Consider the following 16,661-nt stretch of genomic DNA (forward strand, 5'->3'; position numbering starts at 1 on the left):
CTATTTTCTATCTAATGACATGGATTTTATAAAAAGTGGAGAAAAGGTCTGACTCTGGGTTTTCCTACCATGATATTATCAAAGTTCTATGTTTTCGTTTAAGTGGCATTGCAGTTAACGAGTCCATTTTATGAACTTTGAATGTTTGTGCTTTTTAGTGTGCTCTTGGCAACTGTTTGTATTTCCCTCGCCCCATTGCAGGTATCTTGGTTATTTTCATTTTATTATAACCTAATTTTTAGTTGGTCCCGTTTTGATTGTTTAAAGTTTGGAATATTTTGGAGCACGAAAGACAAAATTAGTCGTCAATGGCCATTTTGACCTTTACTTTCCCAAGGATATTTGTTTCAATTGGGATGCATTCATTTCCCTATTTTTTTCTTTAGCAAGAAACAAACTTTTTATTGATATACGAAAATGAAAAAAATATTTATGGATATGGGAGTGAAAAAAGAAAAGGCAAAAACAGCCCAGTGATGAATAAAGGCACAAATGATACACGAGATGTGATGAATAAAGCATCTAAAATCTTAACAAATTGATATGTCGAAAGAAACTCAACCACATAAACAAAACAACTAAAATCTCGACAAAACAACACGGTGAATGAAACTCAACCACTCCCTTCAATCTGGGATATCATTAGAATTGCTACTGGCAAAGAAGATCATATCAACATCCTGAGAATGTTCCATAGCTCCATATTTTCAGCAAAAAACCTCCAACCCACAAAGATCCCCTCTCCCCTTTCCTCTTTACCATTGTGGGGGATGCCTCGAATAGGTTGATTCAGTTTTGTTATTAACTTATGAAAGGAACATCCTCAGAGGTTTTTCTGTCGGATCCCTTGCTATAGAGATCACGCACCTCCAATATGCTGATGATGTCCTCATTTTCTGCCCTTTCTCATCTCAGATGATGGAAAATTGGTGGGGGACTGATCCATTTTCTTGCTTGCCTCAAGTCTCTCTTTGAACGTTAACAAAACAGCTGTGATCAGTGTTAATTGCGGTACCACTGAGGTTAATTTCTGGGCTTCTACGTTTGGCTGTAAATTTGAGACCTTCCCCTTCATTTATTTGGGCTTTCCCCTGGGAGGCAACCATAGTGCTGTTAGCTTTTGGGCTCCAATGGTGGAAAAGATGCATAAAAGACTTCAAAATTGGAGATCTCTAATGCTTTCTAAAGGGGGCTCATCACTTTGCCACAATCAGTCCTTAATAGCATCCCCATCTACTACTTTTCCATCCTAAAAGCCTCTAATTCCGTGATTGCCTCGATGGAGAAGATTATGAGGGGCTTTATTTGGAACAGAGGTGAGCAAAGGCCAATTGGTAACTTGGTCAGGCAGCTTTGCCTCATCAATAAGGAGGCTTAGGAGTCGGTTCACTCTCCCTTAGAAACAAAGACTTCCTTATGAAATGGTTGTGGTGCTTTTCTGTTGAGAAGAATAGCTTATGGAGGAGGGTGATAGCTTCTATCTACGATGAGGATTCTTTTGGCTGGTTTTCGATTCCTTCAGGTGGATCTTTGGTTGGCAGACCATGGATTGACATTCAAGATACCAGCATGGCTTTTTTGAATCTTACCTTCTACAAAGTCTCCTTGGGAGAAGGTGTGAGATTTTGGGAAGATACATGGATTGACTCATCTCCTTTCTCAACCTCCTTCCCTGAGTTCTATGGATTATCCAACAAAAAAGGAAAGGCGATTGTGGACTGCTGGGTCACGAGGCAGGGACGTGAGATTTAGGTTTGAGGAGAAATCTCTTTGAAAGAGAGATAGACAGATGGGCGGAAGGGGTGAGTCTAGGCCAAGGTTGAGATAGAATTTGGTTGAAAGCTGATAGTAAAGGTACCTTTTTTGTTTTTTTTAATGAGATAGAACTTCTCACTGAAATAATTAAAATGAGCAATAATGTCCAAGGATACAAACTCTGGAAAGAGAGAAAAGGTGGTGTAGTTAAGTAGCTCTTCATAGCTTTTCTCATTTATTAGCTACTGTTATAGCTTTTATTTTAGTAGCCTTACTTTTACTTTTACATTTATTAGCTACTGTTATAGCTTTTATTTTAGTAGCTTTACTTTTACTGCACAGTAACAATAGTTACTCATGTAATTCTTAACCTTGAAACCTCTATAAATAGGTTTCAGCCTTTTAATGAGAGGGCATTAAATCATTTCTTAAAAAACCTTGTGAGGTGCTGCATCAAATTGGTATCAGAGCACCCAAAATTCTGGGAACTCCTTGGCAGGAAAGAAACCAGCAATCATGTGCGATTCTTCCTTTGCCAACTAAGAATTGGATCAGCTTTCCGTTCTCCCACCATGATCAACGACCATACGCTTGCAGTTGGTCAAAGGAGACATTAAAGTCATCCAAAAGGATGTGGGTGAGATTAAACAAATCCTGGAAATTATACATGGACGGTTGGAAACCTTGAATCTGCAACAAAACCCAACAAGAATGGCTCAACAAAATCCAGCAAGATTGGAGCAAGAAGCAAGGGTGGATGATCAAAAAGGCAGCTACATTCAAGATAGGCAAATGGCTCGGAAGAGTCCAAGAAACCAGTCTAGGTCCAAGAGTTCATCAAGAACAGCATCCTGCCCACCAAGAATTCAACCAGAATGCTTTATCCCAATGGCGGCATGAGATTTTTATGGATTCTTCAAGTGATGCAGATGAACTACCGGAATGGGAAGAAGACAGAAGACAAGTTCGTTATGATCATCGACAATACCGAGATGCTAGTGATTACAAAATGAAGATTGGCTTGCCTAGCTTCAATGGCAAAATGGAAGTAGAAAGGTTTCTTGATTGGGTGGAGAATGTAGAAAACTTCTTTGACTACATGAGTACTCTCGAGAACAAGAAGGTAAAACTTGTAGCTCTCAAATTAAAAGGGGGAGCATCCATTTGGTGGGATCAATTAGAGACAAACCGAAGGAGATTTGGAAAGAGACCAATCCGCGCATGGGAAAAGATGTAAAAACTCATGCGAGAAAGATTCTTACCCATCAATTATGAACAGACCCTTTACAACCAATATCAAAATTGCAAATAAGGTACTCGATCTATCATGGATTATACGGAAAAATTTAATCGTTTTGGTGCAAGAACAAATCTGGTAGAGAACGAACATTACAAAGTTGCAAGATACATTGGGGGATTGCATTTAGATATTAAGGAAAAACTACAACTCCAACCAATTTGAACAACAATGTAGCCGACAAACTACTTGGGATGGCCAAAGTGGCAGTAGCTGTAAAAGCAGTACCTCTTTTGACAAGACTAATCCAGCTTCTGTCCAATCCATTTTGAACAAAAGAAAACAAATAGACACTGAACCTCCTACAGATACTAAACATGGGGGAATTCCAGCAACAAAAAGACCCACTAATACCTAAAATCGACCAAATTTAGGTAAGTGTTTCATATGTGGACAGATTCGGCATTTGTCAAATGAGTGCCCTCAAAGAAGAGCAGTAATTGATCAAGACAATCAAGATTCTGAAAATGAGATCACTTATTTAGAATCGGATGAGGGCAAGCAAGTTTCTTATGTTCTTGAAAGGCTTCTCCTTACACCAAAAACAGAATCTTCTCCACAGAGACATTCTTTACTCAAGACAAGGTGCACCATTAATGGAAAAATATGTAACATGATTATCGATAGTGGAAACACCGAAAACATTGTGTCTAGCAAACTGGTAACGGCCCTCAATCTTCAAGTCATCCCTCATCCTATACCTTACACGGTTAGTTGGATCAAGAAAGGAGGTGAAGCTCAAGTATCAAACGTTTGTACAATCCTTTTGTCAATTGGGAATAACTATAAGGGTCAAATCATTTAGGATCCCAAATACAAGAACGTAACTAGATAACTATATTGCAATCTCAAATAGAAACTACAATATCAGTGGCCTTTCTAGAGAACTCTCTCAAGTTCCTCACCTTAACTATTCTCCAAGATACCCTCCTCTCCTACTACCCCTATTTATATCCATCTTACCCTTAACTAATTACCTTACTCCCCTTTACTAACATATTAACAATAGTCCCCATATACTCCTATTAGGACTCTAACATTACCCGACTCTTCGAAGACACCTTGTCCTCTACACAAAAACAATTTATATTTGCTAAGAAAACCCTAGCTGCCCTGATGGTGCGTGTAACAGACGGATGCGACTGGTGGTGTGTGACAGATGACGATGGACGCTGGCGTGCAGCAAACGATGGTGCGGTGGTAGTGGTGTGTGACGGCGACGGCGGGCGAAGGTGTACAACAGCGTACGGTAGATGGTGGCGGCTATGGACGGCGATGGGAAAAAAATCAAAGGTGTTGGCGATGGTAGGGACGATAGAGGTGCATGTTTGCAGCGGTGCTGATGGTTGGAAGTGAACAATGGTGGAGATGCTGGTGGTGAGAGCAGCGGTGGGCAAACGATGGTGGATGGAAGGTTGCAGACGACGGCGGTGACTGGTGGCACAATCTGCTACCCAGGGGGAGGGTCATGGCAGCTAGGGTTTCTGTCTCCTCATGGGTAGGGTGGGTTATGCCAATTCGGGTCGCCTTTGAAATGAAATGGGCGTCATCCAATTTATTAAATGTGGCCCATCTAACATCTGTGATTTCCAAAGCCCCTGTCCCTTGCCCTTTCTTCCTGCATAAATATTAAGGCACAAAACAATTACAACACCTCTTTTCTTCTCCGACCACCTGAAACGAAGACAGCGGCTCCACGACTTTTGCAACTCCGACCACTCCTAAATTCGCCAGCCAAGTCTTCCCTCAGTTATATTTCTCTTGTTTCTTTCATTTTCGCTGTGATTTTCCATTTTACCTGAGCTTTGCAGGTACTAAAACCCCTTCCCCTTAAGTTTTTCGTTTCTTGCCACAGAATCAACAATGGCCAGCTTCCGTTCGGGCATCCAACCTCCGTCCCTGTTCTATCGCGCCCAATCTTTGAATTTCGTCGTAATCGTATCCGTGCCTTCCTTCCTGGTTCTATCTTCTTTTTCCGTCGCTTATTCATCTGAAAACTCCCATGCAACTCCGATTCAGCCATCTTCGGACTCGTTCTCTTCCTTCTTAGACATTAGATTTCTTCTTTGTCCTTCCTTCTGCAGTTCCGTTGTCGTTGCATTTTCTCTCTTCTTTGACTACGAAGTTTTTCTCCTCCGTTCTCGAGGAATCCCTGCACGAAGACATTCCTTCTCCTCAGTTGATTCTCCATCGAACTCCAATCCACGTTCTTGGGTATGATCGCCGCCTTCCAGCAACCCTTTGTCCCTGCTTCTAAATGCCCTTCGATGTTGCTTCTTCCTTCCTTGATGTCTCTTTTTCCTTATTACCAGTTAACCCATTTTGCATTTCTTTCCTTATTCGAATCGTTTCCTTCGAATGTTCCGTCATTTCTAGTAGCAATCTCCGTAACCTCGTCATTGTCTCGAATGAAAGATTCTCATGGCCAGGATGAACTTGCTATGATACCAATTTGTTAGGATCCCAAATGCAAGAATGTAACTAGATAACTATATTGCAATCTCAAACAGAAACTAAAATATCAATAGTCTTTTGATAGGGCTATCTCTCTCTCAAGAACTCTATCAAGTTCCTTACCTTAACTATTCTCCACGATACACTCCTCTCCTACTACCCCCCTGTTTATATCCATCTTACCCTCTAATTACTATACTGCCCCTTTACCAACATGCTAACAGTACTCCCCATGTAACCCTATTAGGACCCTCACTGACCCACTCATCGGTGGAATTAATGGAAGTATGGAACCATGGGAAAGAGTTTTTGATCTTATAACTTTTCTTACTTTCCGTTTATATTTGAGAATATAAGCTGATTACCAACCCACTCTTCTTTTTCCGCATTAAACGCATTGTTAAAATTCGAATAGAGTTTTCCATCCGTATTTATTCTCTCCAGGTCATTTATTTGAAATAGCTTGCATTTACATCTGGTATAGAAAAAGGGATCAAGGGAGCGGATTGATGAGTCCGCTGAATTTCTTCATGGAAAGGATAAGGAAGGACCTTTCAGACATCCCTTTGACCTTTATTTTCTGAACCATTGCATTGGAATATGATTGGACAATAAAAGCACCATTGGAAACGTGATTCTTATCTGGCGGAGAAGGAACATTAATGCTAGGTGTTTGCATGATGTCCTCGGTAATATCTTTTTTTCAAGTAACTTTTTTCTGACTTGTGGAGACATCCCTTCATTAGAATAAATAGAGGATCTTTTGTTGACAGACCTTTCATCTCCTAAAATCATTTGGATTCTTTTGGATCCGACCATTGGGGTGGGCATGGGTGCCCCTGGTATAGGGGAGCAAAACTCTGACTCCTTGTTATAAAAAAAAGAAAATCATTTGAATTATCTTGATGTCAAGAGAGTTAATTTTTCCTATTCTTTTCTCGCTTTTGGGAGATTGTATCTTGAACATTTTATGTTTCTTTTCATTGGATCAATGAAAGGTTTCGTATCATGTCAAAAGATATGGCCATTTTGTTTGATTTTAGCTCTAGACAGCATTTGGAAAATCACTAACTTCCTAGCTTCTTTCAGGTCTCCTTTACTAGAGTTTTAGTATGTTCCTCTATTTTTCATTTCTCATGATCGGATGTTTTTTTTAATTTGAAATTTCAATTTTTGGCCTTTAGTTCTTTGCTTCTCTATTTCCTTTTTCAGTATGAGTATTGTTTTTTTTCCAAATAAAAAAATAATAACTCACTTTTGCTTATCGCCTACATGTTTTTTACTTTTTTTTTTCCTTGTCCTATTTCGAGGATCCTGGTGATTTCTGGTTTCTGGTGAAGTTTTTCGACTTATTGGCTTTCTGCTCTTGTATTTTTGTCAAACAGTCTTTATGGTGTGCTGTTCCTTGATATATGTGGTTTAATGATGTCTACCATTTCAGATACTGGAGAGGAAAGCAACTGCTGTTGTTAACCAATCACAGTTTTCAGATAGAGATACGAATGGCTTTAATGATAATTATATGAATAATGTCAACAAGCTTCGTAAGTTTTGGCATGAAGGGAAAAATGCTATTGTGATTGATAACCAGGTGAGATTACCCAGCAATACTGCATTGTGGGCACTAAAGTACATTATACTGCAGTTTAATTTTTTTATATATCTATGGAAGGTGTTAATCCTTGAATAACTTTCATTATTAGTCTGATGCATAATAACCAATTCTATTGTAATTTTAAGTTCTGCGCTGCAGTTTAAAAAAGCTGTAATAGGGAGTATTTTATTTTGAGTTGAATGGGTTTTAGGTCTCGTTATAGCTCTACATTATTTTATTAGTATAGAGCTATAAAGAGACCTAGTTGTAGTACTTCTAGTTATTATTTTATTAATATAGAGCTATAAGAAACAAGATAATTTCATCATCCCCGAACAAGCCCCAACTACCACAAAAGAATACCAATTAACCTTGAAATTTACAAGGTTTTAATTACAAAACTCACTCCAGCTAAGGCACAACAAGGAAGCGAAAGAATGCACACCGTCCTAAAAACTCTCACTAATCGTCTCAAAGGTCCAGAGGGTAGCAAACACTGCATAATGCCAAATAATGAGGGCTTCCCTTTTGCTTGGGGAGCCAACAATAAGTTGAAGTAGAGCCTCTTTACTACTCCCACGGAAGCACCACCTAAGACTGAATTCTTTGAACAGCTTGGACCAAATAGCTTTTGCTGGACTCGAGCTCTTTAAGCAACAAGATCGGCATTCAAAGAGTGAAGTAGGTATTTTTTTAATATTAGAAACCGAAAACCCCTGTCACAAACTAACTACAAAAAGGCCATCTAGTTGTTAATAATCATGGAAAGGCCATAATTACAAAATCTTTTTATCTAGTACTCCACCAAGCAGCCAAGTATTGAATAGTATCCACAAAAGAATACTCTGAACTTTGGTTGTCCTAAAAAAACTCTTTGGTTTTTTTCTTTCCATGTTGATAATAACACAACATTCACCGCATTGCAAAATAAGGACCTTGGCAACCTTTGAACCTTAAGCCCGCCAAAGATTCCAACATCCACTCATCAGCCTTCTAAGGGAGACAAGATGAAATACCAAACTCCTTAAAGGCAAAAGAACAAGCCTTAAAAGTAAAGAGGTAGTGAAGAAGCAAATGATCAAATCTTCCCTCTTTTAAAAAGATAACAGATAGAAGGAGACAAACACTCAATGAGGGAATCTTCTCTGTACCTCTCTGATGTGTTGATTCCTCTGTGCAAAGAAGACCAAATGAACAATTTCACTCTCTTCAGAAAAAGAGCCTTCTACACAAGGCCTTGTCACTGTCTTTTAGCTACTTTTTTAAGCAAGAGAGACTTTTCTGAAACAAGGCACATCGTGCCTTCATCACCTGATTAGATTTTGATTTTTTTTATACAAGAAATAAACTTTTAATTGATATATGAAAAGAACCATAATTGTTCAAAGATACAGAGAGGTGATAAGAGTAGAAGAAATGAAGAAATTAAAGGTACAACCATACCAGCCAATAAAACGCTGATTAGATTTTGATATTGAGTATGTATTATTATTTTTATGATCGTTTTTGGATAATTTTGATAATATCATGTTGTAATACTTTTCTTGTTTGTTTACATTTGTTGGTTTGATCACTAGTGCTTTGTTCATTTCTTCTTTGTATTTGCAATGCTTCTTTAAGAATCATGGTATTAACTCCTTGCTGCATTGTTGATGTTGTTTCTTTTTTTGATAAGAGACAAAGCTGGTTGAGTTTGTTGAAATGAGTAATATTTGGAAAGAAGCTTTTAACTGCAGGATCGCGTGGGGAAGGTTATTGCATTCATTTTAAGTTTGCAGCCGGATGTCCTTCGACCCTTTCTCATCATTTCAACTTCCACAGCACTTGGTTTCTGGGATGATGAGTTATTGCGTTTTGCACCATCTTTCAGTGCCGTAGTATACAAGGGAAACAAAAATATACGGAAAAACATTAGAGATCTAGAGTTTTACCAAGGAAATTTCCCGACGTTTCAAGCTCTTATTTGCTCCCCCGAAGTAATGATGGAGGTAGTAATTTTCCTCTGTTGTAATTTTTCATTAATCAATGAAACATTCGTTTCTAGTTAAAAAAATATATATTTTTCCCATCTCATTGATTATTAGATTCTCTCCCTCTTTTCTTTTTTCCTTTTTTTTGTTTTTGATAATTGAGAGTCGGAGCTTTGCTCCCCTATACTCGGGGGAATTTGCACCTGTCCCAAGGCTCGGACTCGGGAAATATAATGGATTTTTGGTATTAAGCTCATTGGAAGGTTCGAATTTGAGACCTCCAAGTCAGTATGACATGAGATCTCAAGCCCTTGTCAATTGGTGCTGCCTCTTGGACGCAAGAAATTATTGGATTCTTATAAAATGACTTTGTTTCTTGCCTGTTAATATGGCTTGGTTTTAGCTAGATTTCTTTTGACTATGATAACTCCACTTTCCTATCGTCCAGTAAGAGATCCCTTCTTGTTTGTGGCTAGAAAATGAGAGAAGAAAGAAGGTCTGGGTCAAATTTCTAATGAAGCGAAGGCGTACAAAATAACTTATTTATTTGCTTTAGCCAATTTCTCTTCTATAGTAATTTCTTTTTTACTTTTATTTTGGATAAATATGCTATTCATACAAGCTTCCAAACTTTCAGTCAACAAGGACATTTCTTGATATCAAACTTCTCTACAGGATCTAGATGTATTGAAATGTATAAACTGGGAAGTGATAATTATTGATGAATGTCAACGCCCAACCGTTTCTTCACATTTTGAGAAAATGAAGATGCTACATGCAGATATGTGGCTTCTTGTTCTTGCTGGTCAGCTCAAGGTTTGTTCTACTGAGTGCTTAATCATATTAACTCCTCACCATTTGATTTATCAATTATGCTAATACTTTTTGACTTGGCAGGATACCAAAGATGATTATCATAACCTTCTTTCTCTACTTGAATCAAATGACCAAATCCAAAGTGAAGATACTTTGAAGACTAGTGATTGTGATAACATCAGCAAACTTAAGGAGAGATTATCATATTATACTGCATATACTTGCACTTCTAAATTTGTTGAGTACTGGGTTCCTGCACAGATATCAAATGTGCAACTTGAGCTGTATTGTGCCACCCTACTTTCTAACACTGCGTTACTTTGCTCATCATTCAAAAATGATCTGCTCGACAGCATCCATGACATGCTCATATCAACTAGGAAGGTTGATTCTTCGAACTCTTGCGTCATTTTTCAATTGACTGTTTAGGAACATCCATTTTAATTCTTCTACTTTAAAAAGTTAATATTTTAACCTTTTTTTTTTTGGATAAGAAACATGAGAAATATATTGAACCTCACAAAAGGGAACAACCTACGGGCAAGTGCCAAGGAGGCCCTCCCCAAAAAAACTACCACATTACATCTTGCCAATCCCGAGAAAGAGAAGCTAGACTGTAATTACAAAAGAATCTCCTATAAGTAAGGCACCAAGATGCCGTAGTAATTTGTACATTTTCACAAAAATTATCAAAAGGTTGAGAGGTGTTGTTGAAGACTTTTTGGTTTCTTTCGTTCCATATACTCCAAAAACAAGCTCTCCCAGCACAACTACAAAGGACCCTCTCTTTCCCTTTTAGAGTGCCACCATGTACAATTCAATAAGCCAATCATTGACCTTCTTAGGAAGACAGCCCAAAATGCCACATTCCGTCATTATGAAAAACCAACAATTTGATTTGAAACTGCAATGGAGAAACAAATGATTAATGATTTCCTCATTTCTAAGGCAAAGGGAGCACTCCACACAGAAGGAGAAATCATCCAATTTTGAAGCTTCTTCTGCAATTTCTCATGGGTATTTAGGCATGGGTATTTAGGCTTCCGTAAGCTATGCTCCAAAGAAAGACTTTGATCTTTTTTGGACAGGAAATTTTCCATATCAAAGTAATAAGAGGGGACTTTAGAAAGGGAGTCACTTCCGTAAGCTTTAAGAACATAGATTTGGTGGTAAAACGTTTCTCTCCGCCCAAAGCCCATTCCACCTTGTCTTCACCCGCCTCCCATCTAAACGAGTTTAGCATCTCCATCAATCTCAACGAGCTCTCCACCTCTCTATCGAAAATACCTCTTCTTAGACCCAAGTTCCAATCATAGTGCTCATTGTTCGAACAATCAACCACAGTACAATCTTTCTTGGTTGTTATTCTATATAAATCCGGAAATCTGCTTTGGAAAGAAATATCTCCCAGCCAACAGTCCTTCCAGAATTTAATCCTTTGCCCGTTCTTCACCTTGAACGAAATAAAGTTCATAAAAGTAGTCCTCATCTTCGCAATTTCCATCCAAGGCCTCCCCATAGTCGCCCCTCTAGATGGTGGTGGCAGCCATCTATTGCCATCTCTGTTGTATATGCTTGAAATAATGAATTTCCACAATGGGTTTTCTTCTTGAGTGAATCTCCAGTGAAGCAAGACATTATTTCTCTGCTTGTAAGCTCGAATCCCCAACCCACCATAAGCCTTAGGCAGGGAAGTATGTTCCAAACTCACTAGATGCCTCTATGAGGGTATTGACCATAGGCACTCCAAAAGAAATTTCTAACAATTTTCTCCATTTCTGAGATCACTTTTTTAGGAGCCTTGAAAATAGAAAAGCATAAGATTTTTCCATTTTTCGAGTTTAGCCCTGAAATTCTCGACAATTTTATCCTAAAAAGAAGCTTTTTTGACATTTCATCCTAGAGGAACCCCCAGATAATTAGTAGGAAGCACCTCTACTTTACAGCAAAAACAGTAGCTTTCTGAAGAATAGCCTCCTTTTCCACAATTATTGCCACCAAAGCTGTCTTCTCAAGATTGAGAGAAAGGCCAGATCCCATCATGAAGAGGGCTAGGAAAGTATACCACCTTTCTAAGTTGTCATCACTATCTGGATAGAAAATGGTAGTATCATCTGCATATTGAAGATGTGTGAGCGCCACGTTTTGGCCTATCCTAGAGCTATTTAGGATTCTTATTTCGCAACAAAAATGAATGGACCGGCCAAGTGGGTCTCCAATAATAGTGAAAAGGAAAGGAGAAAGGGGTCTCCTTGCCTAATCCCCCTTCTCGCTTTAATTTTCCCTCTAGGTTTCCCATTGACAATGATAGAGAAGTTGGTCAAAATAAGACAGCCTCTAATCCACATTCTCCACCTATTGCCAAAGCCTTTGTTCATCAAGATCGCGTCGAGATAATCCCAATCAACCTTGTCATAAGCCTTTTCTATGTCAAGCTTTAGCAAGAAATCTCTCTTATTCTTATCTTTCCAATCCCCAACAACCTCCGAAGCAACCATAATAGCATCAAGAATCTACCTTCCCTCCAAAAAAGTCGCCTGAGAGTCATCAATAGGGAGGACTTTTTTGAGTCTATGAGCAAAAAATCTTAGAGATTATTTTGTACAAGGAGGTGACCAAACTAATAGGTCTATACTCACAAACTCTATTGGCCTTTAGTTTCTTTGGGATGAGGCATATGTGGGTCTCATTGGTCTTGTCGTGGATAATTCCATTTTCAAAAAAATCTTGGAACACCTCTACTATGTTTGTCTTCAAGATGTTCCAAGTTTTTTAAAAAAATTCATTCGACATACCGTCAGGACAAGGAGATTTCAAGTTTCCTAGGCTCTGAATTGCTTTCCGGATCTCCTCCTCTTTAAAAGGTTCCTCCAGCCATCTACTCCATTGACCAGTGAGAGGAGCCCGTTGAATACCCTCCAAAGCGAATCTCGAGCCCTCTGTAGTAGCATACAACCTTTCGAAAAACTACACTTCCTGCTCTATATCCTCATCCTGTGACCATCCTCTAACGATGAAACGTAGTTTCTGTTTTTTCTTGTCGAAGCCCATGATGAAAGAAATGAGTATTTTCATCTCCTTGCATAGGCCACTGTTGCTTACATTTCTGAGACCACAGCTTAAACTCCTTAAAAACCATCTTCGATAGCTGAATTCTCAGAGCTCTCCTTTTGTTGTTCAACTCAGCATTTGGGTGCCCCCTCTCCTCAGCCTTGTCTATCTCATCTATTTGCATCTGGCATGGTTTTTTCTCGCAATCCACTCTGCCATAAACTTCTCTATTTTACTTGATCAAATGCCCGTTCAGAATTTTTAAGCGTTCTATGAAAGCATAACTCGGCCAGCCCCTAGGAGAAGCCTCCGTCCACCACTGTTTAATTTTTTCCAGAAAATCCAGATGGTCCATCCACATGTTCTCAAACCGAAAGGGGTTGGTCCCCATTTGTGAGAGCCAAAATTGAGAAAAAGGGGAAAATGATTGGAAGTCATCTAGAGAGCCTATTTAACTTAACATCTTTAAAGGCCATATTCCAGCCTTGGGAGATGAGAAATCTGTCAATTCTTGTGGCAGACGGTGAATCCCTACTACACGACCAAGTAAACTGACCGTTCTTCGTTGGGATATCTACCAAATCGAGCTCAACAATTAAGTTATTGAAGAGCCTCATACTCTTAGTTATCCTGCCTCCTCATAGCTTCTCCGAAGTCCATCGAGTTACATTAAAGTCACCCCCTAAACACCAACCAGAACAAAATTCTGAAAGAGCAGCTAATTCATTCCAAGAATTTTCTCTACCATGAGGGGTGGCTGGGCCATACACACCTGAGATCCAACCCTTATAGATGTTATTATAACAAAAATCAATAGTTATAGAGAACTCACCTATCAGGGAATCTGCCACTGTGATTTTGTCTTCTTTCCCATAATCAAAATTCCACCTGCCGTCCCCTCTGCATCCAAAGAAGACCACCCAATCCGCCTGGAGCTCCAAATCGATTTAATAAGCCTTCTGTCTATAAAGGGAAGTTTCAACTCCTGAAGGATGGCTATTTTTTTTCTAAGAAACATCAAAAAGGTGTATAGATAGAGGAAAGAATCCCAAAGAGTGACAGCCTAAAGGCAGAGGGTAGAGAGAACCCTCCCCAAAGAACTAAACAATCAAGGCTTTCCAATCATGTAGGATGAGTTGGAGGCTATATTACAAAAGATCTTCTTGTGGGAAGAAATCCTCCACGAAGCAATATGCTTAATATTCACACAAAAAGAATCCACCAATTTCGAAATATTCTAAAAAATCCGGCTGTTCCTCTCTTTCCATAAAAGCCAAAGAAGAGCTCAGGCCGCACACTTCCATAAAACACCAGCTTTTCCTTTGAAGTTAGATCCCCCACAACCCTTGGAGATAAAGTCTTCTATTCTCTTAGAAAGACAGAAAGAAAGATCCAGTTGAGAAGCAATAAAAGACCAAGCTTTTGTAGCATAGGAACAGTGAAGGAAAAGATGGTCCACCACTTCTTCATCCCTTAAACACATACTACAGACCAAAGGAGAGAGAACCCACGAGGGACATTTCCTTTGCAACATGCTGCTGTGTTGAGGCCTTTGTAATACAGGTTCCAAAGGAAAAACTTAACTTTCTTTGGAACTTTGAAATGCCAAATCTGATTTGCCATGGTCGAACTTAAGATAGGGGAAGGAGAACTCAGGGCCATAAACGTGGATCTAACCGAAAACATCCCAGAATTATCTGTTTTCCACCACAATCTGTCTCTGCCTTGCCCAATGGCGACCCCCTCTGTCTTTTCAGAAAAAATCCCCCATCTGATTATCTCCCACTCGAAAAGATTCCTTCTAAACCCAAATCCCAAGTTGAAGAATTTGCCGACCAACACTCTGCTATTGTAGCACTCTTCTTTAAGGCAATAAGTGTAGATGTCCAGAAAAGAAGCTGCAAGGGGAACACTGTCAATCCAAGCATCCTCCCAAAAACGAACTGAATTTCCAGAAGAGACTTTGAAGAGAGACCGCTTGGTGAAATCCCTTCTCAAACCTTGAATATCTATCCAAGGTATCCCCACAGAAGAACCTTTAGCAGGCTTAGGCAGCCAACCAAAGGGCTCTTCTCCGTAAATATCTGGTATGACTTTCCTTCAAAAACTTCCTCTCTCTATCGTAAAACGCCATAGCCATTTCATCAACAAAGCCCTAATTCTCTAAGCCAAAGACCAGATATCGAGACCTCCCTTTTCATGCGGAAGAGCTGCCTAAGACCATTCCACCAAGTTTCCGATCGGTCTTGAAGAACCCCCATTCCAAATAAAATCTCTCATAAGTTTTTCCATTGAATTAACCTCTGCCATCGGAGCTTTAAGGATTGACATAAAATAAATGGGGATGCTATTGAGGACAGATTGAGCTAGCATAAGTCTCCCGCCCTTAGAAATTAACAAGTTCTTCCATTTTTGTAACCGCTTATGCATTTTGTCAACTACCGTCCCAAAAGGAGACAGACTTTTGATTACCTCCAAAAGGAGAACCCAAGTAAGAAAAAGGGATTGAACCTGACTTGCACCCGAAAGCAGAGGCCCATAACTCTACCGCCGTATTAGAGCAATTTACTCCAATCACTGCCGTTTTAGAGACATTCAAAGAGAGACCCGAAGCCATAATAAAAACCGTTATGATGCCCCACCAATTTTCCATCATTTGATAGGAATCAAGACAAAAAATCAAGACGACGTCGTCTGCATACTGAAGACGAGTTACCTCTACTGAACTAGCGTCGAAGGAGAAGCTTTTGAGAATATTCCTCTCACTACAAAAGTGAATCAATCTACTTAATGCATCCCCAACTATAGTGAAGAGGAAAGGGGAGAGGGTATCCCCTTGTCGAAGCCCTCTTCTAGCCATAATTTTACCCCTTGGTCTCCCATTAATCAGCACTGAAAAATTAGTAGTGGACATGCATCCCCTAATCCATTTGCGCCATCGGTCCCCAAAGCCTTTAGCCTGTAAAGCTTCATCAAGAAAATTCCAGTCTACCTTATCATAAGCCTTTTTAAAATCCGGCTTTAGGAGAAAACCTTTCTTCTTAGTCTTTTTCCAATCGCCCACTGTTTCTGAGGCTGTCAAAATGGCATTGAGAGTTTGCCTCCCATACACAAAAGCTGCTTGAGCGTCATGAATCGTGTAGGGGAGGACCTTCTTCAATTGAGCAGCTAGGACTTAATTTTGTATAAGGAGACTAGACTTATAGGTCTGAAATCCTTGACCGAGGAAGGGTTTGGCTTCTTAGAAATAAGACAAATATAAGTCTCATTTGTGCGCTTATTAACAATGCCTTTCTCAAAAAAATCGTGGAACACCGCAACCAAGTCGTGTTTAAGGATGTTCCAAGCCTTTTTTAAGAACTCGTTACTCATCCCATCTGGACCCGGGGATTTGAGAGAGCCTAAATCAGCCACTGCCCTTCCTATTTCCTCAACTGTGAAAGGCGCTTCTAGCTGTGTGCTGTGGACATCACTGAGAGGGACCCAAATCCACGTTCTCAAAAGTAAAACAAGACTCCACTGTGGTTGTATACAGGATTCAAAATAATTCACGAATTCACCTTCTATATCTTCCTCCTTGGTCAGAATATTGCCCTGGGTATCTTCTATTTCCGAGGTGAAAGCACGACTCTTCCTATGGGAGGTCCATCTATGAAAGAAATTGGTATTTTTGTCCCCCTCTTGCAACCATCTAATCTTCCCTTTTTGCAGCCATATCCTCTAC

At 39.5% G+C, this 16,661-nt stretch overlaps 1 protein-coding gene across 5 annotated transcripts in view; it reads left to right on the forward strand.

The window, feature by feature from the left end:
* Window positions 1-16,661, forward strand: part of MOM (ATP-dependent helicase family protein) — an 84,005-nt gene that overhangs the window by 32,607 nt on the left and 34,737 nt on the right. For 4 of the 5 annotated variants that reach the window (XM_088121669.1, XM_022297231.2, XM_088121672.1 and 1 more), the window contains exons 9-12: window positions 6,948-7,097; window positions 8,837-9,088; window positions 9,746-9,886; window positions 9,968-10,270. In XM_088121669.1, the coding sequence (XP_087977795.1) occupies window positions 6,948-7,097; window positions 8,837-9,088; window positions 9,746-9,886; window positions 9,968-10,270 (846 nt within the window). The remainder of the gene's footprint in view (window positions 1-6,947; window positions 7,098-8,836; window positions 9,089-9,745; window positions 9,887-9,967; window positions 10,271-16,661) is intronic. The other variant, XM_088121670.1, reaches the window with a different exon arrangement.

The sequence above is a fragment of the Momordica charantia genome, assembly GCF_013281855.1.
Source record: "Momordica charantia cultivar OHB3-1 chromosome 3 unlocalized genomic scaffold, Mcharantia_2.0 BLBB01000003.1, whole genome shotgun sequence".
NCBI classification, from domain to species: domain Eukaryota; kingdom Viridiplantae; phylum Streptophyta; class Magnoliopsida; order Cucurbitales; family Cucurbitaceae; genus Momordica; species Momordica charantia.